The following is a 27,264-nucleotide window of genomic DNA, read 5'->3' as shown; positions in this document are numbered from 1 at the left end:
AAGACAAATTGTGCTAGGTCCTGAGAATGAAAGGATGAAGTACAGTATTGGCCAAAAAAGATTGCGTCTAGGGGACAGAAACACTAAACTGATCATTACAATAGTATACAAGTGCTATGCAAGGTACTGGGATAGCTGGAAATTATTGGTCTTAGGACAGTACAGAAGGGTGCTTTATATAGATGGGACTGCGAAGGGCTTGGAGGGGAGATAGGACAGTGAAGGATTTGAAGAAAGTCTTTAAAAGAAGTGATGTACATGCAGAATTGATCCTTAACTGATTTAATGATCAGTAACAGTTTAAGTTACCTCTTCAATGGCTTTTTGTCTTTTGTCTTCCACATCTTTATCTATTCTATACAAAGATAAAGAAGAAAAATAACCATGCTATTACTTAAGCTTATTGAACATTTTAAAAAATAACCTTTCAAATAAATAATCTCCCTTCATTGAAAACTGGCAAATGTTAAGCTCACTTTATAATTAATACTAGTGGTATCTTGTAACATTTAGTAAATGGCAGTATTCTGAAATTCAGCAGTTAGCTATTAGGCTTACCTCCCTCTTTTCCATTCAAAGTTTGAATGCAATGATACTTTATTTCAAAAGACTTACATTGATATTAAATTGCTTTTAACAATATAAATTTGATAAACTTTGTCCCTTAATACAAATTAAGAAGTATTTAATTCAACATACATCTAAAAATTGTCCAAAGTTTTTCTCTTCAATTATAACACGTTTATCGTGGCAGTAATTTTAGAATCAACTTTTACTGTAAAATAGATGAGGATAGTTCACAGTTCTAAACAGTCAAAAATATTAAATCTGAAATAAAACACTGACAATATAACATTTTTTCCAAATGAATTTTTTTTTCACTTTGATACAATCTGCAATTACTGCAATATAAACTTCTCAGCTACAAGATTTAATATAAAATTTTGGGTCCAAGCACAAAGCATATACTTGCCAAGGACTCAGCAGTTAGCTTTCTAGGACCACTTCTTTATTCCATTACAGGAAAGAATCCTTGCCTTCCATCAGTAAATTGGTAAGACATATTTTTTTTTTACAATTTAAAATTATTTTGTCTCAGAATTTTTTCTTTAACTTTTATTTTAAGTTCAGGGGTACAAATGCAGGTTACACAGGTAACTTGTGTCATTGGGGTTTGTTGTACAGATTATTTAATCATCCAGGTATTAAGCCTAGAATCCATCAGTTATTTTTCCTGATCTCCCTCCTCTCACCCTCCACCAGGCCCCAGTGTGTGCTGTTCCCCTCTATATGTCCACATGCTCTCATCATTTAGCTCCCACTTATAAGTGAGAACATGAGGGGTTTGGTTTTCTGTTCCTGTATTAGTTTGCTAAGAATAATGGCCTCCAGCTGCATCCATGTCCATGCAAAGGATGCAATCTCATGCTTTTTGTGGCTGCATAGTATTCCATGGTGTGAATTTTTTTTCACATATAGACTTGCTCATGGCTTAATAAAGCTTATATGAGAATGTATACATTTCAGAAATTAAGTAGATTTTTCAAGTGGGAGAAGTATGAGAAAATAAACTACAGTGTCAACCCACATATCCCAGCTTGAACAGTAGCCATTTTGAGGATAACAAAATGGCCTTCATCTTATCAATGGTTCTCTTCATCTTATCATGGTCAAAATGGCAGCACATAACAAGCTTAGCAAATAGCAAGTAAGCTCTGAACTAGGATTACTGCATTCAGAAACCTTTTGCTACTTCATCAGAGGGACTTCAAGAACATGAAATACTCAGGTGATTGCTGGAAACAGTAAAAATCACTGTGGCCAAATACTCTAGAGTCAGATCAAACAAGATTCTAAGAAGTCATACAGGGGAGAGCATCCTGACCAGCATACCACTGAACACCAGTATGATGCATATAGGTATAGGTGTGGCCTGAATGTTGAGCCTTTGCAGGGTGGCAAAGGAGAGGGGACCTCAGGACTGGTCACCTACATGGCCAAGACTCACCTGCTTACACTGGTATGCTTTACAGTTACAATTTTCTGTGTGGATGGTGGCATGAAAAGGATGGGAAGAATTGAAGTAGAAGGCTAATATGTAAGAAGAGATACTGAAAGACACTGCTTGTTTCTAAGGATGAAACGAGATGCTCTGTGAAGAATATATTGACTATCCTTGGTAGAAGCCATAACCATTCATTGAATTATATTATTAAATTAAATTATAATATTTTCCCACTCTTTTCCATTCTTCTATATGATAAATCTATGTACTAAGAGACACCAAGATTATCTTTATAAACCTTTGCAGACAATATATCATTTAGTAGTAAGAACAGAAGCACTCTGTTACAACTTTGGTCTAATTATATTTTTGACTCTTGACTCTTAGTATCTTGTACTTCTTCAGTGTTTCTTACAGTCCCTCACAGTACTCAATAAGTATTTCTTGACTGATCAATATAATAATTGTCCATCATTCAATATATTGAAGAAATGAGACAAAATAATTAAGCATAATTAAGTTCGTGTGAAACAAAAAATTAGTCACTGTGACTCATTTGCTTTTAGACATTCATCTCACCTTCTCTTTCAAAGGTATTATTTATTTACTTATTTATTTTATTTTTTTGAGATGGAGTCTCGCTCTGTCCCCCAGGCTAGAGTGCAATGGCATGATCTCAGCTCACTGCAACCTTTGCCTCCTGGGTTCAAGCGATTCTCCTGTCTCGGCCTCCCGAGTAGCTGGGATTACAGGTGTGCACCACCATGCCCGGCTAATGTTTTTGTATATTTAGTAGAGATGGGGTTTCACTATGTTGGCCAGGCTGGTCTTGAACTCATGACCTCAAGTGATCTGCCCGCCTCAGCCTCCCAAAATGCTGGGATTACAGGTGTGAGCCACCACACCTGGCCTCAAAGGTATTATTTAAATTTAAGTTAAAATCCTTTCATGCTTTATCCTCCTTCTATTCCCTTCCTATTAACACTCTGTCTGGGTGGACATTAATTTTATGAGTGAATGGTCATCATGTTACCAAGCAAAGAGAAGATGGAGGAGAAAAGCCAGTAAGTATTTACCAGAATATCTCAATATGTGTGCAACGTTGTGTGACTGAATTCTTAAGTCAAAGGGAAAAGGATTATCCTTTGTTTTGGACTAACAACATGTCTACCTTAGGACAGCAAATTAAAATCTGGTCATACCATGTATTTGATTTTTTTCAAATATTAAAAAATCAGACTATAAAACATATAAACAAGAGTCCCTAAAACTACAAACGAATAATATGACCTTACACTTTGTATTAAAAAACTAAATCTGCAGTACATTAGTGCCTTGAAACCTAAACAACACATCAACAAATAAGACTGCACTGGGTGATATGTAGAATTCTAGAAAATGTAATTCAGATTCCAAGTGAATTGTTACAGTTGGATGATGTCTAAAAAACCGCTCTGTTGCTTAATGGATACCCTTCCATTCAATGCCTACGTAACTCTTTAAGGGGGTTTTAGGTTTCCCCAAACATAGATAACAATGAAACAGCATTTTGCTTTACCCCAAACCATCAAAAAGACAAACTGAAACAAGTTAATGGCAGAAGCCACAACCATGTAGAAAAGTGCCAATTTCAAAATGTTCTTCTCTTAACTGAGTGCTAGGGGTACAGAGCTGTCACCTCAGTAGCAGAGGGAAAAGGTTACTTGTAAAAGAAAAAGGTATCTACTCAGGTCTGGAACTGTTGGCAAGAAAATCTTTCTGAATGTAGTTCTTTGAACTCATTCATTTAGATAGGAAAAATCTGCATCAAAATTTTTTCTCCCTGATACCTTTACATAGAAAAATACTCAACATTTAGAATTTCCTACCTCTCTTCACTTGAGAGTGTTATTAGACTTAGCAAGAAAGGAAAACTTACCGAGAATGACTTAAGTATAAAGCTTGACGATGAATATCTTCTGGGTCTATTTCTACAGGATTTATTACAGCTAGTTGATCAATAGACCATCTAAATTTCCCTGGAGTCTTAACAAAAGAAAGTGAGCTTATGAGTAAAGGCAAACTAAAATAGTTCATCAAAATGCTAACCTATGTGAGAAATAATATGAATGGTTATAATATGAAAATATTTTAAAGCTTATATTTTAAAATTTGACTTTACCATGAAATTAAATGGCAAAGGGTAATCATATCACATTCGATCAACTGACCTAATTGTATCTCTCTCTCTCTTTGTTTAAGACAGAGTCTCGTTCTGTCACCGAGGCTGGAGTGCAATGGTGTAATCTCAGCTCACTGCAACCTCCACCTCCCCGGTTCAAGCGATTCTCCTGCCTCAGCCTCCTGAGTAGCTGGGATTACAGGCACCCGCCACCACACCCAGCTAATTTTTGTATTTTTTTTTTTTTTTTTTTTTTTTTTAGTAGAGACAGGGTTTCACCATGTTGGCCAGGCTGGTCTCAAACTCCTGACTTCAAGTCATCAGCCCACCTTGGCAGTGCTGGGATTACAGGCATGAGCCACAGCGCCCAGCCTGTATCTCTTTTAAAATATCAGAATCTTTCACCTGGGTTGGAATTACGTAATACGAGAAAAATCACAACAGAGTAATAAAGATATAAAACTTTCACAATTAACACTCATCAGTGTGATAAACTAAGCCCATGTAAAAGTAAAAATCTCTCACAGTTAACAAACGTCTTTACTTTCACTAAGAAGGAACTGAAATTAAAGTCCTTAGTCACTTTGGAGATGGCTGCAAAAGCTCATAACATAGTTGATCCTTAAAATAATTACGAATGGCAACCAGTGCTGCCTTTCTGTACTCAACCATGCAACTGAATTAAAGGTTTATCCAAATCCTAATCTGTAATTAGAAATATATTCTAGGCAAATTCAGTCCTAAAAACACAAGATGCCATACATTCCAACTTTGAGGATTAAGCTGCCGTCAATCTATTATTTATTTTTAGTAAGACCAAGAGATAAATTTTAATGATTCAATTAAAAATCATGAGGTCAGATTGATGAAATGACTCAATATAAACTGCTCGACCTTCCACTAGTACATACTTGCTCATTGTAAAACCTGTATGAAAGTGTAGCAGAAACAGCCACCCTATTTGCAGTTTTTCTAAGTAACTTGGTAGGTTGAAAGATCCAAGGTCAAAAGAACTTATCCAGTGTAGCAAATAACAGTAAAATAAGATAAAGTGGCCCGGGCACGGTGGCTCATGCCTGTAATCCCAGCACTTTGGGAGGCTGAAGTGGGTGCATCACATGAGGTCAGGAATTCGAGATCGGCCTGGCCAACATGGTGAAATCCCATCTCTACCAAAAAAAAAAAAAAAGATAAAGTGATGAAGCCTTTTCTAATATCCTGAAGAACACTTTTCCTTCATATTACTATTGTCCTAAGCACTAATCATATCACCTATCACACTGCCTTGATATTACTCATCTAGTTCTGTTTAACACATTAAAATAGGGGTTAGTTTCTTTTTATAATAGATTGCAAGCTAAGAATTATTTTGACGGTTTCAAATGGTTGGGAAAACAAACAAAAAAAATCTTGTGACATGTGAAAATTATATGAAATTCAAATGTGTCCATAAATAAAGCTGTATTGGAACAGAGTAACATTTATCTCTTTACACATTGGCTATGGCTGCTTTTGTGATACAAGACAGAAGTGAGTAGTTGTGACAGAGACCAAATGACCTGTAAAGCTTAAATATTTACTGTCTGGCCCCTAACAGAAAGTTTGTGACCCCTACATCGGAGTATAACCTCCTTAAGGATTTGTGCCTAATGATCCTAACTTGTTCACAGTGTAATCCCTGCTTAGCACTGTATCTGACACATAGCAACACTCAAATAATGTTTGCCAAATAAGTGAGAACAGAATATTAGATGATGCAGCTTCTTCTTTAATGCATTAGTAGCTATATCGTCAACCACAGAATGTAGCTACACCCACAACTGCAGGAAGCTAACATATGTTCTTGAACTTAAAAAAAAAAAATCTTCTAGCTAACTTATTAACCTAACCACTAGATTATAATGAACACTACAATTTTAAAAAGTATATTGCAGCTATATATGCTCCATAATGTATTTCCTCCTTACCTTGTAAAGACAGATGTTTACACTTAAAATTATTTGTAATTACTTACATTTAAAATTAGTTGTAAACACTAGTCAGGAATAACTTACTGGTAATTTTGTTGATTTAAAAACAGAAGGACTGGCGAGAGTTTGTTCATGGAGATTAGAATAATCACTAGGACTTTCAAAAGGATTTAAAACAGGGATCCTTCCTGGAGTTTCTGGTGTTATTTGCATCTTTGATTCCTTGACATCTCCCATAGCACAGAGAGAAAACTAAAAAGAAATCAAGAGTATGCATGTTAAAATTACAAAGTCCCATAGATATTAATTTTAACTATTAAAATGTACTCGACAAATGTGTCACAAAAAACAACTCAAAACCTCACACTCTTGGGGCTATGATACAGCTTACAAAAAAAGTATCACATATAAATGTTCTCAACTGATCCTCGAAACAACCTTGAAAGCTATAGCAGTAACTTATTAGTGATATTATTTTGCGAAAGTATTAAGCTCAGAGAAGTGAAGTGGCTTATACGCAGCAATCAAATATGAATGAATTCAGATCTGCCTCTGAGGAAACTAAAGGTTACAACAGGCCCAGATCTCTTCTCAACTAAAGGACTTATAGCTACAATTTTTTTTAAATTCATCATCTCATGTCTCAACACTATGAACATTCTTCGGATACCCTATCCAACTACAGTTGCTATTAAACAATTCTTTGTAGCAAGCAGGTAAGAGATGAGGAAGCTTGTGCCTTTCTTGCACATGAGTCCTAGCCAGAGAAGTATGATTGACAGGGGCTAGGAAATTAACTGCCTGGGGTCCCCTTTCCTCCAAAAATCCTCCTTTCGCCAAGACCTCTCCTCCACCCCTCCCGGGATAGAAAGGGAGACTGCATTACTTGCAATCAAAGGAGGCTACAGAGGCTACACCTTGGCGGGGTGGGGTGGAGAAGAGTCTACTTCTGGAAGGTTGAGATGCAGCCGGCTTCCCTGGATGGAGTGCGAAGGAGGCGTCGCCCCCAACCCTACGTGGCCACTCTTTCTGGTGCCCCTCTCTTCCACACCTACTCCCTGACTGCTCCCATTCACCAGGGGCGAGCGGGCAGGCAAGTCAGGAGCTGGGAAAAGAAACCTCTCCATTCAGACAGGAGGAAAGGCCAGGGACCACAAAGAGCGTACCTACCGGTGCGTACAAAACGAAGCCCCCAGTACCGACTCCAGGGAGCTCCGGGGGCCAGGCCAGCTTCCACGACAGGCATAGACTCTTTAACTCCCCGCTTCCGCGCTGTCTTGGGCCAACCAGGGCACGGGGCTTGTGAGCGACTAGCCAATCGTGTCGTCCCGCCATCCGCGAACCAGCCAATCGCACGGAGGCCGCGTAGGAAATTCGAATGGCAACTCCTCGCTCCCCGTTCCGCGCAGAGGAACGTGGCTCCAAATTCAAATCAACGCAGCCTCACGCCGGCGGCGAGCGCGAGGGGCGGAGCCTGCCCGGCGTGAGCCGAGACGCGCTGTGTGATTGCCTCGGAGAGAGGAAGGCGCTCCAGTTCCGGGTCAGGCCCTTCTCCCGCCTCCCTCGGCCTTAGCCATGGCGAGTAGCAGCGGTGCTGGGGCGGCGGCGGCGGCCGCGGCGGCGAATCTGAATGCGGTGCGGGAGACCATGGACGGTGAGTGTCCGTTGCGCTCCCTTTACCTTGCCTGCCTTCCCAGAGCCAAGGCCCCCAGGCGGGAATGAGCCTGGGGAGGACTTCAGGTCCCCTTAGTGCCCCAAACGGCATCTTCCAAGATCTTTGGTAGGGACCTGCCAGGGCCGCAGGGCTGATGGCCCTATCCCTTGAGAGTTGTCTCCGCCGCTGCGTAGTTTGTCGCGCGCGCTAGGCGTTGCGGCCCCTAGTCAGCCGGTTGCGCACCGCGTCCCTCTGGCGCGAATGCCGCGCCCCCTCTATCCCGCATCCCAGGTCCGCCCTACCCGCCCGATCTCCTGCGGTGACAGCGCCACGCCCACCCCACCCAGCACACCCGTTCCCTCCTGCGTGCCGCGTCCCACCCGATTCCCGCCCGGGGCGCTTCGGGGGTCCCCAAGGTTGGGATCCCGGCGGGGACAGGGGCTAGGTGTTTGGTCACCGCTATGCCTCCTGTTCTTCGCACTTAAGTAGGCACCTTTAATATCCGGCGAATGAACAAGTTCCCCTTTGGTCATAATTATCCTAGTTTCCTCTTGAAGCGGGTGACACCAGTGCCCAAGTGCTATGGTGTCGCCTGTTTTCGACCCCGGAGGCACGTGTGTGTGAAGCCTACACAAGCGTTGCAGAACACGAAATTTGTGTCTTGCGGTTACCCTCTGTCTACCCTCTAATGTCGGTTTTGCCACTTTATGCCCCTGTGGTGAGCTTGGACTAGATACTTAAACATCATTGAGCCTGTTTAGTTTTTTTTTTTTTTTTTTTTTTTTCTGTAAAATAAAACCCTACCTCCAGGAGTTGTGAATATTTAAATAAGACAACCATGTAAAAACATATCAAAGATGATCAATTATTTTTATAGTATTTCAGATGGCCTCTCTCTTGTAGTCTTCTTTCTTTGTCTCCTTTTTACTCACATCCACCTGTATTATGAGTGTTTGATCGATGTTGTTATTTGCAGTGGGCCTAGACGTTTTCCAGGGTCTACTTACGTCAGCTTCCGTCTCTGTTAAAAGATAACCCTATGAAATTCTCACTGCTGTATCTCTCTCTCCTTCACCGTAGGCTCTTTTTTTCTTTTTTGAGACACAGTCTTGCTGTGGTTGCCCAGGGTGGAATGCAATGGCGCAACCTCGGCTCACTGCAACCTCCGCCTCCCGGGTTCAGGTGATTCTCCTGCCTCAGCCTCTGGAGTAGCTGGGATTACAGGTGCCCGCCACCACACCCGGCTAATTTTTTGTATTTTTAGTAGAGACGGAGTTTCCCCATGTTGGCCAGGTTGGTCTCGAACTCCTGACTTCAGGTGATCCACATGCCTCGGCCTCCCAAAATGCTAGGATTATAGGCGTGAGCCACCATGCCCGGCCTCATTTTCTTATGTAGCACTTGCAGAGGGGCTGCTGGTTTTTTCTGCACTGGTTCTGGTTTTCTTTTCAAAGAATTACACTTTTAGAGCCTTTGCATCTAATTTTTCACTTGTTCAGTATCTACCTTGCTGTTTTTCTGAGAATGTTACTCTTAATATTCAGCTTATTTTTCTATCCTTTTCGATGTATCAACACTTAATAGTTTTATTTTGTAAGTGGATTTATGTATGAATATATATATGTGTGTGTATATATATATATAAATTTACTGTCTTGTATATTTCCTTGGAAAAAGGTAGAGTATAAGACCTCACTTCTAGCCTATTTTCTTAGGTTAGCTGTACTTAGGTTCCTTATGTATATGGCCACAGGATCCCATTTGAACAGAAAACTCACATTTTCTCTGGTGGAATCACTGATGTACAATTGAGAACTGATGGTTTGTGTTGGCTGCATCATCAAGATCTCTTCTGAGAAAACTTGGTGTGAAATGAAGATTATAGAGAGAGTAAGAACACAAAAAAGTGAAGTAAAACAAAAAATGAAGGAGAGGGGATGTGGTGTTACACAGTATTTAAATCAACCCGTGAGATCAAAAATAAAGTTTTCAAAACTTTTTGAATACCATTTCTCCCCTCAATGGCAGCATTTGTGAACCTCCCTTTAAGTCATGTGAATTGCAGAACTCTTGGCTACATTTTCATTTTGATCATGAAATGAAAGGATTTTGTTAAAGACATGGGAGGAAGCAGGCTGACTTTCTATTAATAAATTATCTGTGCACCTCACTCTGAAAAGAACTATCTCTGCCTATTTAGAATAAGGTCTGCATGAGATCTCTGCTTTCATCCTTATATCCCTAAAATTCTACACGCTTAAAATAGTCGTGCCTTTTCAACAACACCACCCCCCAACCCACTGTGTATGGTTGCCTCTTTTGCTTTTTAACGTTTTGGTATGTTAGGTACTCTCTATTGATTGCTTTTTATACCTTAATTTTTATTTTCCTCTAAAATCGTCCTGTGCATCTGAATTTTAATTTTGATAATTATTCCTTATGAGAGGCTTTATCATAGCACTATTTTTTTTTTTTTTTTTTGAGACTGAGTCTGGCTGGAGTGCAGTGGCGCGACCTTGGCTCACTGCAACCTCCGCCTCCCAGGTTGAAGCTGGGGATGGGAACCAATTCTCCTGCCTCGGCCTCTGGAGTAACTAGGATTATAGGCGCCCGCCACCACGCCCAGCTAATTTTTGTATTTTTAGTAGAGACAGGGTTTCACCATGTTGGCCAGTCTGGTCTGGAACTCCTGACCTCAGGTGATCCACCCGCCTCAGCCTCCCAAAGTGCTGGGATTATAGGCGTGAGCCACTGTGCCCGGCCTGTAGCACCACTTTACATATATATATATATATATATTTAGTAGTAAGTACGGGTGCCTGTAATCCCCAGCTACTTGGGAGGCTGAGGCAGGAGAATCACTTGAACCTGGGAGGCGAAGGTTGTCTTGAGCTGAGATTGCGCCACTGCACTGCAGACTGGGTGACAGAGCTAGACTCCATCTCAAAAAAAAAAAAAAAAGGAACATGTTATAGAGAAAGGAATTAAGAGAATCTATGGTATATAGATTCCATTTGACTAGCACTGCAAGGCAGTACCAGCGAAACAGTCCATGCTACCACCATCAATCCAGTTGCACATTTGAGAAAGAAATCTAGAAGTCAGTCTTGCTTTCTCACCTCCTCTGCCTCCTGTTCTTCACTAAGCCCTTTCAATTCTTGACTCATTTCAGGTTGGCTAAATATCTTCTGTTCATACTACCCACCAGTCTTTTATCAAAATTGTGATATAACTGGACTTTTTAAAGATTCATTTGATACTCAGCCAAAAAGTCCTTAAAATGCAAATTTGATTTTTTTATGTTCCTATTTTATATCATCCAGTAGCTTTCCACAGTTCTAAGATCTTCACTAGGACTTACCTCATATTTTATACCCATTCACCCCGTTAATTACATTGCCTTCACAATAGCAGTTCAGGTCTGAATTTACCAAATTCCCTCTAGTGTAGGGACCATCACACAAGCTGTTTTCTTTGCTCTCACCCATCACCCTTCCTCCTGCCTCTGTATTAGTCTGGTTGATTTCTACTCACTTTTGATGTCTAAGTGTAATTGTCACTTCTTCAGACAAGTCTTTGCTAAACACTGTGTCCTTCCAAACTTGGTAAGATGCCCTTGTAATTTGTTTCAGAAGTATTCCACTCTTTATTTATTTTACTTATATCTAGAATCAGTTATTACTTTAATATCTATCTCTCCTCCTGGACTAATATCTGTGAGGAGTGGGACCATATATACCTTGTTCATAACTGTATTTGCAGCAGTAGCATAATAGGCACAAAATACATATAGTTACAGGTTGATTATCTCTCATCCAAAAACCTTGGGACCATGTTTTGGATTTCAGATTTTTTTTTTTTTTTTGTAATATTTTCACATACATGATGAGATATCTTGGGGATGGGACCCAAGTCCAAACACAGAATTCTTGTATGTTTTATATATACCTTATACACATAGCCTGAAGGTAATTTTGTTTTTTTCCCTCAGGGATGCTGAATGAACTGTGTATTGTGCACCTGCATTTTAACTTTGATCCATTATATGAGGTGTGGAATTTTCCACTATGGTGTTATGTCAGTACTTAATAAGTTTTGGATTTTGGGGCATTTCACATTTCAGATTTTGGAATTAGGAGTGTTCAACCTGTACTGATCATATGGTAGGCACTAAAGAAATAGTTTTTGATTACAGGTGATTTGTGAAAATAGAAAGTAAAAATAGGTGTCCATTTGAAAAGAAGGCTTAAAGAAGAAACCACAAATGAGATGGACTAAGAAAACAGCATTGAGTTATATGAAGGGAGGATAAAAGGCAGAGGAGAAAAGCAAGAACAAAGGCATGAAGTCAGGAATAAGCATAGCCTTTATACGTGGGGGGTCTACCATGAAGAGAACAAACTGGAAACTGGAGAGAGAAGGGAGAGAATCAACTGAAAAACTGTTAGAAGCATCATAGAATTCATCAAGGTGACTGGTGATTAAAAAGTTTAATATGTAGTGTTCCAGTATACTGATGGTAACCACTTAGAATGTACAAGGGCTAAGTAGAATCCATTTGTGAAGACAGTCAAAAATAAAGTGAAGATTCAATATGGTAGATTGAGCACTTGCTGAAACTCTAAGCATATAAAAAAATAGGAAATAGTAAGAAAATATAATTATCAGGATAGACCTGTTCAAAAGCAAGAAGGGAAGTCTCCATTCATTAGGAAGAGAGAGGTTTCCCCCCAAAAGAAAGGAGCAGATGGGAACCACAGCAGGGGATTGTCGGGAATAGAACCTGACAAAGCATGCTACCCTGCCTCACTGAAGTTGGGAGTCAGAAATGTGCCATTTGTCACAGCCAGAGATTGAGAAGCACCATCCATGTGTTTTTTGGATCTGGACCAAAAATACTACAAGGCCTGATCTAGAGGCCTAAAGCTAGGGTACGGCTTCCTATCTTAGAATGGGCCACCAGTCCAGGACACCTAAAATAAATCTATGGAAGATGAGTTTTCCACCAAGAATGACAAAGCACCTAAGGTAGATGAAAAACATGAGCAACTAACATGGAAAAGGAAAAAGAGGGAAAGTGGTAGTAACAGGGAACTCTTTTTTATTGAGCCCTACCGTATGCCAAGCACCATTCCAAAGGACTGCAAGGCAGTGTCAGCAAAACAAATGGATACCATTCTAAGTGTATCCTTTAATTCTCACACTAATCCTTTAAAATAGGTACTCTTATTATCCTCACTTTCGAGAATGGTGAAATAAGGCACAGAGAGAGTAACTTGCCTACTAAATACTACAGCTAGAATTTGAACACAGGTAGTCTGGCTCTAGAGATCACACTCCTAACCACTGTCTTTTGCTGCTTGCTTATACTCCAAGAAATAGAGATAATAGAGCAATCTCAAATACAGTTTAAGAATATAGCCTTAAATAGATGAAGGCAGGAACAACAGCTGTGAAATTTGTCACTATAAATAAGCATTTAGTTATAAAACAAGTGTTTATGGTGAGAAATTAGAAATTAGAAATCTTGAAAGCTACTGAAATAAATTTGAAATAAATTCAGCAGATAATATGAATAACAGGCTGGATACAGCTGAAGAGCAAAGTATCAGTAAATTGGAATATCAAAACTGAAGAAATGAAAATGGGAAGAGCTGTCATCTTCCAGCCAAGATGGAGTAACAGAGATTAGATTTATGCTTCTACTTGAAACAACCAAGAAAACTCAGGTAAAGCATACAGAACAATGGTTTTCAAGACACTGGACATCAGGCATCAGAGTACAGTGATCCCTTAGAGACAGGAAACAAGCAAAGTGATTTCTTGGGTTGCCCCAGCTCACTGCCTTCAGAGAGTTCCAGGCCTCAGGGAGAACCCAGGTGGAACCCAGTGGACACACTGAAGTGAGTAGGAGGAGTTTAGAAGACCTGGGAGACCAAGGCAGGTAGAGTTTGAATAACAGTACCTGAGAGGGGAGAACTGCACAGAAAGAATGCTGGAGATCTGTAGAAGTGTCCCCCTTAAGTATTCAGAGCATTGATTAGCAGATGTGTGAGGAAAGTACTCAGAAAGCTGGGAGGGAACCATCTAGAAGGATTAGAGTGAACCGTGCACCGTGCTTACACAGGGCTGAGGATAGTGCCTGTAACTACCAGCCAGAATGGAAATCTTTGTAATTCATGAGACATTGGATACAGTACTCAGAATTCTTACCTCAATCATAAGGGGAATAATTAGCCCTATCCTAAACAGGGCTCTGGTCCTGCCTAACAGATCTAAGAAGTAATATCCGAAAGGATCAAACCATTTCCAGATAACGGTATCTCATTATAAAGCTCAAGAATTAGAAATACAAAACTATCCGGTACCTAAGTAAAATTCTAAGTACATGGCATCCAATCAAAGATTACCAGGTATGCAAGGCAGAACAGTATGACCCATGATGTGAAAAATTCAGTCAATTGTAACGAACACCCCCCCCCCCGATCACACAGATGTTAGAATTAGCAGACAAGGGCATCAGAACTATACTCCATATCTCCAAAAAGTTTAGTAGAGGCATGGAAGACATTTTTTTTTTTTAAGACTCAAATTGAACTGCTATTTTTGTTTGTTTGTTTTTTGTTTTGAGACAGAGTTTTGCTCTTGTTGCCCAGGCTGGAGTGCAATGGCGCAATCTCGGCTCACCGCAACCTTTACTTCCCGGGTTCAAGCGATTCTCCTGCCTCAGTCTTCCAAGTAGCTGGGATTACAGGCATGCGCCACCTTGCCCGGCTAATTTTGTATTTTTAGTAGAGACGGGGTTTCTCCATGTTGGTCAGGCTGATCTCGAACTCCCGACCTCAGGTGATCTGTCCACCTTGCTCTCCCAAAGTGTTGGGATTACAGGCGTGAGCCACTGCGCCCGGCTCAAATTGAACTTCTAGGGATGAAAGTGAATATCTGATATGGAAAAAATGGGAGGGACCTATCTCATGAACATGATAAATACTATAAGAATTTTCAGAAAGACTTAGACTTAAATTAATGGGTGACTAAATATTGATAACTTGTCCATTCTTCCCAAAATAATAATGTAGTTTTTATACAGTTAATCAGAATCCAGTTGGAATTTGTTTTTAGAATTGATGAAAAATGTTCAGTTCATCCAAAGAATAAAAGGGCTTATATAAATGAAAGATGACAACGGAATGTTTACCCTACTACATGCAATATAAAGTTAGAAATTAAATGGTTGCCCTTACAAAAGATAGACATGTAACAAATTTGTAAGTATATGGGAATTTACTATGAATAAAGGTGGCATCTCAACTGGGTGGGGAAAACTTAGGTCATTCAATAAATTTTACTGGGGCAACTGGCTCATTTCTGGGAGGAAAAGTTAGATCCTATTTTCCACCCAAACTCTAGGGAGATAAATACTTATGGGGGGTTTTGGGAAATAAACTTCAAAGTGCTGGAAGAGAATACTGGTGGATATAATCTTTTCATGGGGAATAACTTTCTAAGCATAATGCCAAGGGGAAATGATATAGGAAACAATAGATAATATGTTGACAGTTGACTTAAAATATTCTAAATACTCTCTGGGAAGCAATCATAAAACAAAATTCAGTGGAACCGGTGTACTTACAACCTGTAATGGAAGGGATTCTGAAAATCACTTTGGACCAAGTTTCTCTGTTTGTGCTTCTCATGTTAAAGACAAAGAGTTCTATCAACTACAATAAAATGCAGTACTATACAAATGAAGTTTAAAAAATATAAGGTTTCATTTTTATTATTAGATTCAACAGACATGATTACGCTGTCAAATTGTTATAAAAGTTTCTAAACACTTTTAAAGCCTTAAATATGTACATTACCTTTTTTTGACTATTGTATGTCAATTCAGCAAATTAAATATGTATATTACTGACTGAGCAGTTCTACTTCTAGAAATTTATCCTAATGAAATAAAATTTAGTATGTACAGATTCTTACCAATATTATTTTAATGAGAGAAACATGAGAGCAGCCTAACTTTTAAAGTAACAGAGTAGTTAAGTATAGTGTTTCCATAAAATGGAATAATATGCGACTAGTTAAACTGCATTTTAAAAGAATACTAAAAAATAAGCAAGCGTTCAGAATTATCCTAAGTATGGTGGATACATGTTAGATATTAAACAAGTGCTAGAATATATAGCAAGATGTAAAAGGCAGTTATGTGAAGGGAAGGTGTAAGTTTATATTTATATTTAAGTTTCTAAAACTAAGTAAAGGCAAGAAAGTATTACATGCAGATTTCCAAAACCCGGGATGCTATGCTAATTCCTTGGTATTGTGCAGTGATATATAAATTAATGAAAGTACTATATGCATATTTTTAAATGCTGTAAGCCTTAAGTGTTTTTTTTGTGTGTGTCTTTTTTCAGTTCTGCTTGAGATTTCAAGAATTTTGAATACTGGCTTAGATATGGAAACTCTGTCTATTTGTGTACGGCTTTGTGAACAAGGAATTAACCCAGAAGCTTTATCATCGGTTATTAAGGAGCTTCGCAAGGCTACTGAAGCACTGAAGGTTGGAGATTCCTATTAGTTCATTCTAAATAAAGATGCTTTTATTTAGAAAAATGATTAATGATGAAGTTATGGGAAACATCCTGGTTAAACAAGGTTAAACTAACATGCAACACCACTAGAAGACCAGGAGCTCAATAGTGTATGTTCATATCATAAAAATTACTACTACCAGGCCGGGCGCAGTGGCTCACACCTGTAATCCCAGCACTTTGGGAGGCTGAGTTGGGCGGATCATGAGGTCAGGAGATCGAAACCATCCTGGCTAACACAGTAAAGCCCCATTCTCTACTAAAAATACAAAAAAATTAGCCAGGCGTGGTGGTGGGCACCTGTAGTCCCAGCTACTTGGGAGGCTGAGGCAGGAGAATGGCGTGAACCCAGGAGGCGCGGAGCTTGCAGTGAGCCAAGTTGGCGACACTGCACTCCAGACTGGGTGACAGAGTGAGACTCCGTCTCAAAAAAAAAAAAGAAAAATTACTACTACCATGGACCATGTTATGTTTTCCCAGAAGTCTGTTTTTAGAATTGTGCTATTTGGTGAGTAAAATTGTGCCTGCTCCAGAAGAGGCATGTTGAGGTCCTAACCCCTGGTCCCAATGAATATGACCTTATTTAGAAATAATGCCTTTGCAGATATAATCAAATTAAGATGAGGTCATCCTGGATTAGGGTAGATCCTAACCCAATAATTGGTGGCCTTAGAAGAGAAATTTGGACACAAATAGCCAAGGAAAGTTAAGGGTTTTCTGTGGCCACAAGAAGCTAGAAAGAGGCAAGGAAGGATATTCCCCTAGAGCTGTCAGAGAGCATGACCCAGCTAACGCCTTGGTTAAATATGTATAATAGGTATGGATTTCTGGCCTTCAAACTGTAAATAGATTTTTGTTGTTTTAACCCACCTAATATGTGGTTACTTTATTATGGCAGTCCCAGAAATCTGATACAGATTTTGGTACTGGGAAGTGGGGTGTTGCTGTAACAAGTACTTAAAAGTGAGGATGTGGCTTTGGAATTGGGTATTGGATAGAGACTGGAAAGTTTTAAGGTGCTTGATAGAAAAAGACTAGATTTCCTTGAAGAGGAACTGTTAGTAGAACTGTGAATGTTGAGGCAATTCTGGTGAGGGCTCAGAAAGAAGAGAAAAGAACTGTAGAGAAAGCTTCAGAGTTTTTTCGAGACTAACATTAGGATCAGAATGTTGCTAGAAATGTAAATGTTAAAAGCACTTTTAGTGAAGACCCAGATGGAAATGGGAACATTTATTGGACACTAAAAGAAAGGTGGTCTTTGTTAGAAAGTGACAGAATGGGCCAGGCACAGTGGCTTAATGCCTGTAATCCCAACACTATGGGACGCCAAGGTGGGTGGATCACCTGATGTCAGGAGTTCAAAACCAGCCTGACCAACATAATGAAACTCCATCTCTACTAAAAATACAAAATTAGCCAGGCGTGGTGGCACATGCCTGTAATCCCAGCTACTTGGGTGGCTGAGGCAGGAGAATCGCTTGAACCCAGGAGGCAGAGGTTGCAGTGAGCCAAGATTGCGATATTGCACTCCAGCCTGGGCAACAGGAGCGAAACTCCATCTAAAAAAAAAAAGAAAGAAAGAAAGTGACAGATTGTGGCTGAATTATGTTGTATTGTTGGAAGGAAAATAGAATATGTAAGCAATGAACTTGGATATTTCATTGAGGAAATTTCCAAGCAAATTGTGGAAGGTGTAGCCTGATTTCTTTTTGCTGCTTAATAATGTGACACAAATGAGCAATCGAGTAAGGACCTGCTAAGAGAAAAGGAACTAGCATCTGAGAATTTAGAAAATTCTCAGCCTGTCTGAATAACATGTTCTGGAGACAGGGCTAAGAGTGTGGCTACACTTTTGTGAAGACATTAGGTATGTGATAGAGCCAGTCAACCATCTCAACACAAACACTGCCAGCTTGGACAGGATGAAGTGAAAGAAGGCTGTCAGATTAGTGGGATTGTTTAGACAGGAAACTGGCTGATAGAGCTGCTCAGCTGAGGGCCCATGTGTTATCCTTCAAGAAAAGGAAAAAGTGACTCCAAGAGCGCCTCAGAGACCAGGGGACTGCTGCTGCCACCAGGTTCCCAGAGGGCCACCTTTTTTCAAATTCAAATTAACCACGTTTTAATTGCTCAGATTGGCAACTAAAAACATGTCCTATTCTCTCTTCCACAGACTTTCTGATTTAAAAGCTTGTGATTTTATTTCCCTTTTTATATAGCACTAACTCACTTTGAATACTGAAACTTTAAGTTAGTTCATCTTAAAACTTGTCCAAAACATGGGCTCATAGAGACGGTCAATGGGGGGAAAAACAAACAAACAAATAAAACCTTCTGATACCTGATACAAAGTGACTTCTCTTTTTTCTTACCTTTAAGAAAACAACTATTTAAAACATGCAATTTACATATCTTTCAGATTATTTTCCAATGAGTTCTTATTCTTTAGGTTTGTTTTTGTGCTTTTTAAAATCTCTTGATTATTAAATCTAACTAAAAAGGGTAAACCACATTTGTAGAGCTAAAATGTATCATAAAGAGAATATCCATGCAACCATCACTGCCAGCACGAGATAATCCCCCTTCTGCCCCCTCCCCAGTCACTAACCCCTCTCTCTTGCTCTCCTCTCCAGTAACTACTATCCTCACTTTTATGGTAGACTCTGTATTAGTCCATTCTTGAATTGATATAAAGAAATACCTGCCGGGCATGGTAGCTTAAGCCAGTAATCCCAGTACTTTGGGAGGCTGAGGTGGGCAGAGCACTTGAAGTCAGGAGTTCAAGACCAGCCTGGCCAACATAGTGAAACCCATCTCTACTAAAAATAAAAAAATTAGCCAGGCATTATGGCAGGCACTGTAATCCCAGCTGCTCTGGAGGCTGAGGCAAGAGAATCACTTGAACCGAAGAGGCGGAGGTGGCAGTGAGCCAAGATTCACACCACTGTACTCTAGCCTGGGCAACAGAGGAAGACTTCCTCTTAAAAAAAAAACAAAAACAAAAAAACCAGAGACCAGATAATTTGTAAAGAAAAGAGGTTTAATTGGCTCATAGTTCTGCAGGCTGTATAGAAAGCATAGTGGCATCTGCTTCTGGAGAGGCCTTAGGAAGGTTACAATCATTATGGAAACAAAGGGGGAGAAGGCATGTCACATGGCAAAAACAGGAGCAGGAGAGGGAGAGAGTGAGGTGCCACAGTTTTATGTAACCATAACTCTTAAGAATTCACTCACTTTAGCGAGTACAGCACCAAGAGGATGGTGCTAAACCATTCATGAGGGATGAATTCAGTCAACTCCCACCAGGCCCCACCTCCAACATTGGAGATTACAATGGAGATTATAACATTGGAAATTACATTTCAAGGTGAAATTTGGGTGGGGATGCACATCCAAACTATCATTCCCTCACTGGCCCTTCCCAGATCTCATGTGTTCTTCTCACATTGCAACATACAATCATGCCTTCCCAACAGTCCCCGAAAGTCTTAACTCATTCCAGCAATAACTCAAAAGTCCAAAGTTCTGAGACAAGGCAAGTCCCTTCCACCTATGAGCCTGTAAAATCTAAAACAAGTTATTTACTTCCAAGACACAATGGGATTATAGACATTGGGTAAACATTCCCATCCCAAAATGGGTAAATCAGCCAAATGAAAGAGGCTACAGGCCCCATACAAGTTCCAAACCCAGCAGGGTAGTCATTAAATCTTAAAGCTCCAAAAAAATCTCCTTTGACTCTGTGTCCCACATGCAGGACACACTGGTGGGAGGGGTATGCTCCCAAGGCCTTGAGCAACTCTGCCCCTGTGGCTTTACAGGCTTAAGCCCCCATGGCTGCTTTCGTGGGCTGGCATTGTTGAGTGTCTGCAGCTTTTCAAGGCTCAGGGTACAAGCTGTCAGTGGATCTACCATTCTGGGGTTGGAGAACGGTGGCCCTCTTCTCACAGCTCCATTCGGCAGTTCCCCAGTGAGGACTTTGTGTAGGGGCTCCAACCCCATATTTCCCCTCTGCACTACTCTAGTAGAGATTCTCCATGAGGGCTCCACCCCTGAAGCAGGCTTCTGCCTAGATACCCAGGCTTTTCCATATATCCTCTGAAATCTAGATGGAGGCTGCCAAGCCTCAGCCATTGTACTCTGTGCACCCACAGGCCTGACACCACATGAAAGTCACCAAGGCTTATGTCTTGGATCCTCTGAAGCAGTGTCCCAAGCTATACCTGGGCCACTTTGAGTCATGGCTGGAGCCAGAGTGGCTGGGATGCAAGGAGCAATGTCCCAAGGCTGTGGAGGGCTGCGGGGCCCTGAGCCTGGCCCATAAAACCATTCTATCCTAGTCCTCAGGGCCTGTAATGGGAAGGGCTGCCTCTTAGATCTCTGAAATGTTGTCTAGGCCTTTTACCCATTATCTTGGCTATCAGCACTTGCCTTCTATTTAGATTTGGAAATTTCTCTAGCAAGTGGTTGCTTTGCAGCCCCCTTGAATTCTCCTGAAAATGGGCTTTTCTTTTCTACCACATGGACAGGTTGCACATTTTCTAAACTTTTATGCTCTGCCTCCCCTTTAAGTATAAGTTCCAGCCTTAGGTTATTTCTTTGCTCATGCATCTGAGCATATGCTGTTAGAAGGAGCCATGCAACATGTTGAACACTTTGCTGCTTAGAAATTTCTTCCACCAGATACCCTAAATCACTCTCAAGTCCAAACTTCCACAGATCCCTAGGACATGGGCACAATGCAGCCAAGTTTTTTGCTAAAGCATAACATGCATGACCTTTGCTCCAGGTCCTGATCCTGGGCCTCGGAGCCTGTCATGGGAAGGGCCGTGTCTTAGATCTCTGAAATGCTGTCTAGGCCTTTTACCCATTATCTTGGCTATCAGCACTTGTCTCCTATTTAGATATGGAAGTTTCTTTTTTACCTCAAACCTTTGGCTTTCATATGGCAGAAAGAAAAATAACTGAATAACAAGAATAGCTAATATTTATATGAATACTTTTCTCATGCCAGACCGTATGTTCTACAGGCTTTACTGGCATTATTTCCTCTATCATTATAACAGTGATAACTACTACAGTTTGAGCATTCCAAATCTGAAAATCCAACATGCTCCAAAATCTGAAATACTTTGAGTACCAACATGACACTCAAAGGAAATCCTCACTGGAACATTTCAGATTTTCTAATTAGGGATGCTCAGTCAGCAAGTACAGTCAGTCCTCTGTATTTGTGGGTTCTGCATCCATGGATTCAACCAGCTGTGGATCAAAAATATTTGGGGAACAGGGGGAAGGATGGTTGTGTCTGTACTAAGAATGTACAGACTTTTTTTCTTCTCATGATTCCCTAAACAATACACGATAACAACTATTTACATAGCGTTTACATCGTGTTAGGTATCACAATGAATCCAGAGATGATGTAAAGTATGTGGGAGGATACATGTAGGTTATATGCAAATACTATACCCTTTTATATAAGGCATTTGAGCATCTGTAGACCTTCATATCTGTGAGGTGGGGAAGATGGGGAGTCCTGGAACTAACAATTCACCATGGATACCAAGGGACAACTTCAATGCAAATTTTCCAAAATTTTAGGACATCTGAAATCAGAAACAGTTCTGGTCCCAAGCATTTCCGACAAGGGATACTTATCCTATGCTACTATTAGTAGTTTACTGCTAAGGAAACTGAAGCTTATGGTGACTAATTTACTTACCTTAAGAACTTTACAGTTAGTGATTGACCTGAGATTTGAACTTGGGCTCTCTGACTTCAGAGTTGTTTACTTAACTACTAAGTTTTCTCCTCCAGTAAAATCTCAAGAATTCCTGAGCCAGCAGTTTAGGAAAAGATGAAGTCGTTATTAGAAACAAGAGTCCTTGGGCTTTAGCATGGGCACATTCCCTGACTTAATATTATCTAATAACTCTTTTAATAAAAATAAAAATGAGTATTATAGTATTTTATCAGTGTATTTCTGAAATTTTTGAGGGAAAGATTTATTTAGTACACATCTGCCACAACTGCAAGAGTTTTTGTTTTACTGTGCTTGAATTTGAAAGGGAATTAACATAATAGGAAGATATTTTTGTTTTGTACTACAGTTTGAGTGCATGTAAGAGAACCAGAGTCAAATAAACCTAGCTGAGGCAGGTGACTGACAAGTGCTTTGGCATAGCATTTTCTTAGGCAAAATATAAGCTACGATATTAGGATAGGCAGTTCAGAAATGCCAATTTAACATAGCTTTTTCAGCTTTTAGCATACTAGTTATTCTGCATCCAGTGGGCCATAGTGAGATGTGGGAGGTAAAATCAGTAATTAAGATACACTGAATCAGAAAGTGTTGACTATTTGAATGGAAAATCTGTCTCTCACATACACAAAGCCTCTTAAAATGCATTTCTCCTATGATCTAGAAACAGTATACTAGCATCACATTAAAACTAGGGTGTTTCAGCTAGGCGTGCTGGCTCACGCCTGTAATACCAGCACTTTGGGAGGCCAAAGCAGAAGGATCACTTCAGGCCAGGAGTTTAAGACTGCCTTGGGCAACATAGTGAGACCCCATCTCTACAAAATATTTATTTTAATTAGCTGGGTATGGTGGTACACACCTGTAGTTCTGGTTATTCAGGAGGATGGCCTGAGCTCAGGCATTTGAGGCTGCAGTAAGCTGTGATTGTGCCACTGCACTCCAGCCTGGGCAACAGAGTGAAAACAACAACAGCAACAAGTAGGGAGTTTCTAGCAAACAAGTATTTATTACAACTTGTTTTTTTGAAGTAATTGACATACCCTCTATAATTTTTATGAAAGTAATGCATCCTTATACTTTTAAGATATTTAATTCAGAAAATACAAAAAATTTTTTAAAAAATCACTCAAGATTACCAAAGAGATTGCCTGCAATAATGTTTGGTGAACATCATTCCAGATAGTATCATGCTATTTTAAAAATAAAAGTGTTATACTTGATTTCAGTGAATTGAAAAAGAATAACTCATCGGTTTGCTTCTCCCTGGATTAAAGTCTTGTTCTCTCTTATTGCCATTTGGGACAGAGTTGGGGAGCTGGTGGGTTTAGAGATACACTGAGCCACACCTGCCTTTCCTTGACCACCCTTTTATTGGCTTTACAAGCATAAGGTTCTTCTCCTTGCCTTGTGTGGTTGCTGCTCATGAATTTTTTTCTCTTTTTTTTTTTTTTTTTTTGTTAATTTCTTTCAGTTTTAAAATTAAGGTAAAGAGAAATTGTTCCTGCTGTGTTCTATCTTTATCTAGAATTCCTGGTATTTAGAATTTAACTGTATGGTATTTATTGTCTCTTTTTTTGGAATATGTAGGATAACAAATCAAGGGTATCTTGAAATGTTGCAAAAAACTGTTGGTCTGAGACATTACTTTTTTCTTTTGCTCTTTGGTTGACTATTTAGAAAACAGTAACTATTTTTTGTGAATTTTTTTGCTTTTTACTTTCACAGATTTGTATATTGATGTGGTCTAAGTCATTTATAGTAAAAGTAGCTAGCTATATATCTCCCTAATTACATAAGTTACTCAACAGCCATAAATAGGCCACTTTATACATATCTCCCACAGCATAAATAGGATTGTTAATTAAGTGCATTTGATTAGTGATTCTTTATTGACATTGAATTTTTATATTATCTCCTTATTTCTAGGATTTATGTGTAAGCAGTCATCTACATATTGTAATTTGAGAAGTTCTGAGCAAAACCTACTTTCCTGTATCTTCTATTTTAGTACCCCAGTGTCTTAAGTTATACCATTATGGTGGAGTCCTGTGGACTAAGGCTTGCCCTTTCTCTTACAGATGTCCTGTACTGTTACTAATACTTTAGTGTAAATCTGCGATGTGTCCCTGTGTAGGTAGGTCTTATAAAAAGGAGTTAGAAAGGTAAATGAATTAAAATACTAATACATATTTCTAAAATTAAACTTATTTAAAATTGTATCTTTTTATGTTGATGTTAAGAAATTTTTTAGGTAGGATAATAGTATGGTGATTTGTTTAAGTCTCTAGAAATAATGTATCAAAGTATTTATTGATGATATGGTATCTTGGAATTTCTTCAGAATCACCTGGGAAAGAGTAGTAGTTAGGGATGTAGATGAGACAGGATTAGATAAGATGTTCATTATTCATCTTTTGCTCTTGTTCTCTCTGCCTTGTAGCATGAAAGGTCTTTTTCATTTTTAATCCCTATTACTAGAATAAAACACACAGAAACAGACAAACTAATGAAATCTGTGGGAACAGGTCTGCCATAGGTTAATGTTTCAAGTAGCAGTATGTTTTTTGTGCTCTTAACTATTATTTTAGGTGATATAACTATTTTCCACTGTTAGCCTGTGGACTGTTAACTGTACATTCAAAAGGTAGTCCTGATGTATAGCAAAACATGAAAAGCACTGCATTACTGTGATAAAAGTGGTTCTGTTTTATGGGGAATAGTTGTTTGTTAATGACAGTGCAGTATTGACAAATTTATCTTCATGATGCCTCTTTTTCCATGGTTTTATTGTAATGAATCTTACTTTCTTGTTCTAGGCTGCTGAAAATATGACAAGCTGACTTTCTGGAGAAATTCTGATGAGATATGTCAAGCTCTGCAAGAGGGTTTGAAGATTGCATTGTAGTTGAGAATGTACAATGAAATTACTGCATGCAGCAGTGTAGAAAAATTTTACTTTTTAAAAGAATTATAAAACCATAGCTTTATAAATCAGTGGAAAGTGGCTTACAGAGAGAACTATCAGATGTGTTTACATCACATCTTATTCACTTTTTTTAACAGCTCTAATGCTTTGGCATTGCTATGTTCATATTTATGTATTCCTTATTTATAGCTCTGATAGCTTTAATTTTCTAAGCAGTCTGTCTATCAGATGTGCACATCTGCTGTGCCAGGTTGAAGTATAGTGGAACCCATCAGTAGTAATGTGTAGTAGTTATGACTTGTTGACATTTCCATTATAAACTTTAATTTTGAATTGTTTATGCATTATAACTGGATTTATATTGTATTGGGCTGAAAGTTGACAGGATTTCAGCCACCATTTGTGAATTTTTATTTAGATTCATTATGTATATCAGAATCTTGTTTTTTGAAATAAGAGCATGGAAAACATTTCTTGTAATCTACTCTTGAACAAAGAATATTTAGTTTTTTAAACAGTTTGTTGGGCAGCTAATAGTGTGAACCAGGTCATTTTTGTATTGAGTAAAAAATCAAACTTTGAGAAACTTGGATTTTAAAAGTAATGACAATGCTTAGGTTAGTATTATTTGTAATTTGAATCATTTACATCTAATGAGAATGTTAGTTGAGAATGTTTTCTTAAAGTTTTATATCCTATAAAGGAATAAAAAAATTTGTAAAATGAAACAGCAAACATGCAAAATTCCTATTTACTTTTATTACATAAAAGTAATTTTAGTGCTTACCTAATAAATCTTGAATGGTTATTTAATAAATTATTAGATGGGTGATGCGTTTCAAAAGATACTTGCTATTTTTTGAAGAAATAAGGATTTCCAGTCATTAAACAAAACTAAACAATCTTATTAGATGGGTGATGTGTTTCAAAAGATACTTGCTATTTTTTGAAGAAATAAGGATTTCCAGTCATTAAACAAAACTAAACAATCAAATGTTCTATATTAGGAATCTTAAGTATCGCTTTTTTTAAAAAACCTTCTTAACATCTTGATGTCAAGGATTATAAGTATGGCTTTTCAGAATTGTTTTGTTTGTCATTATTTTTGCCTTTAAAATTTTAACTCATCAAAGTGAAGATTAGAAATAAATTTTAGAAAATGTAGAATAGTATTGATGCTGTTCCTGTAATAGAATCTCAGTGGAGTTTTTTTGCAAAACTAATATGGATTTCATCTGATTTTATTATTTCTTAAATTTTAGATTTTATTGGGTACCATTTATATGATTGTACAAGCATTCACTCTTTAGTAGCATTTTTTGTTTTTCAGACAAGCTGAAGTGGTTTTATTAAGATTTAGTAATATTTAAATAGCAACCTTCTCTGCCTTTTTTTTTTTTTTAATATAGAATTTTGACCATTTTGACTTTTTAAATGCCTGGCATCTTTACCAACCAAGTAAACTGGAAGATCTGTTACTGGTAGAACAGGTTGAGGAGACAGTAGGAATTTGTAAAAAGTCATTTGATTGATAATCAACACTACAAATACTATGTGTTATTTATAAAATCATAAAGAACACTTTTGTCAAACTCCAAAATTTGTATATACTTCCAGGCCATGAGAGTTGATAGTATTATTTATGACTTTGTAGATTAAGTTATTTATGTATGAAACAAAGCAGGAAAATATATTGAGAAGGGATTGTGTTTACAGAGGACTTCTTTAAAGTGTCACATTTTTAAAATGTAAACATATTTTTAATGCATACTTAAGTAATATTTAAGAAACTAAACAAAATAATGATACAATTGCAGTGTTGTGCTTGTTGTCAATGACAAAAATAAAACCATTTTGGTGGTATTGGCCTGTACTTCTGTTTTAATATATGCTTTTGTTAATTCAACTTGTGTTTCTATAGGGCAAAAGATACAGAACATAAAATTTACCATTTTAACCTTTTTTTTTTTTTTTTTTTGAGATGGAGTCTCACTCTGTCACCCAGGCTGGAGTGCATTGGCATGATCTTGGCTCAATGCAGCCTCTGCCTCCTGGGTTCAAATGATTCTCCTGCCTCAGCCTCCCGAGTAGCTGGGATTACAGGCACCTGCCACCATACCTGGCTAATTTTTTGTATTTTTAGTAGAGGCGGGGCTTCACCATGTTGGCCAGGCTGGTCTCAAACTC

At 38.7% G+C, this 27,264-nt stretch overlaps 2 protein-coding genes across 7 annotated transcripts in view; one reads left to right on the top strand and one right to left on the bottom strand.

Moving 5' to 3' along the window:
* Positions 1 to 7,789, bottom strand: part of BORA (BORA aurora kinase A activator) — a 28,666-nt gene extending 20,877 nt beyond the window's left edge. The window contains exons 1-4 of one of the 6 annotated variants that reach the window (XM_522681.8): positions 7,307 to 7,789; positions 6,221 to 6,388; positions 3,924 to 4,030; positions 310 to 355 (exon numbers count right to left, since the gene is read on the bottom strand). In XM_522681.8, coding sequence (XP_522681.2) covers positions 310 to 355; positions 3,924 to 4,030; positions 6,221 to 6,388; positions 7,307 to 7,471 — 486 coding nt within the window. In that variant the 5' untranslated portion in view covers positions 7,472 to 7,789. The remainder of the gene's footprint in view (positions 1 to 309; positions 356 to 3,923; positions 4,031 to 6,220; positions 6,389 to 7,306) is intronic. The other 5 variants (XM_009427039.4, XM_063792196.1, XM_063792194.1 and 2 more) reach the window with 5 other exon arrangements.
* MZT1 (mitotic spindle organizing protein 1) lies at positions 7,670 to 26,940 on the top strand. Its single transcript, XM_001136549.7, has 3 exons — positions 7,670 to 7,790; positions 16,208 to 16,353; positions 24,968 to 26,940. Exons 1-3 carry the CDS (start codon positions 7,712 to 7,714, stop codon positions 24,989 to 24,991), a joined length of 249 nt encoding a protein of 82 aa, XP_001136549.1. The 5' UTR covers positions 7,670 to 7,711; the 3' UTR covers positions 24,992 to 26,940.
* Positions 26,941 to 27,264: the final 324 nt, after the last annotated feature.

Source organism: Pan troglodytes, chromosome 14 (genome assembly GCF_028858775.2).
Source record: "Pan troglodytes isolate AG18354 chromosome 14, NHGRI_mPanTro3-v2.0_pri, whole genome shotgun sequence".
Lineage (NCBI taxonomy): Eukaryota > Metazoa > Chordata > Mammalia > Primates > Hominidae > Pan > Pan troglodytes.
This window is presented reverse-complemented; position numbering and strand designations above follow the sequence as displayed.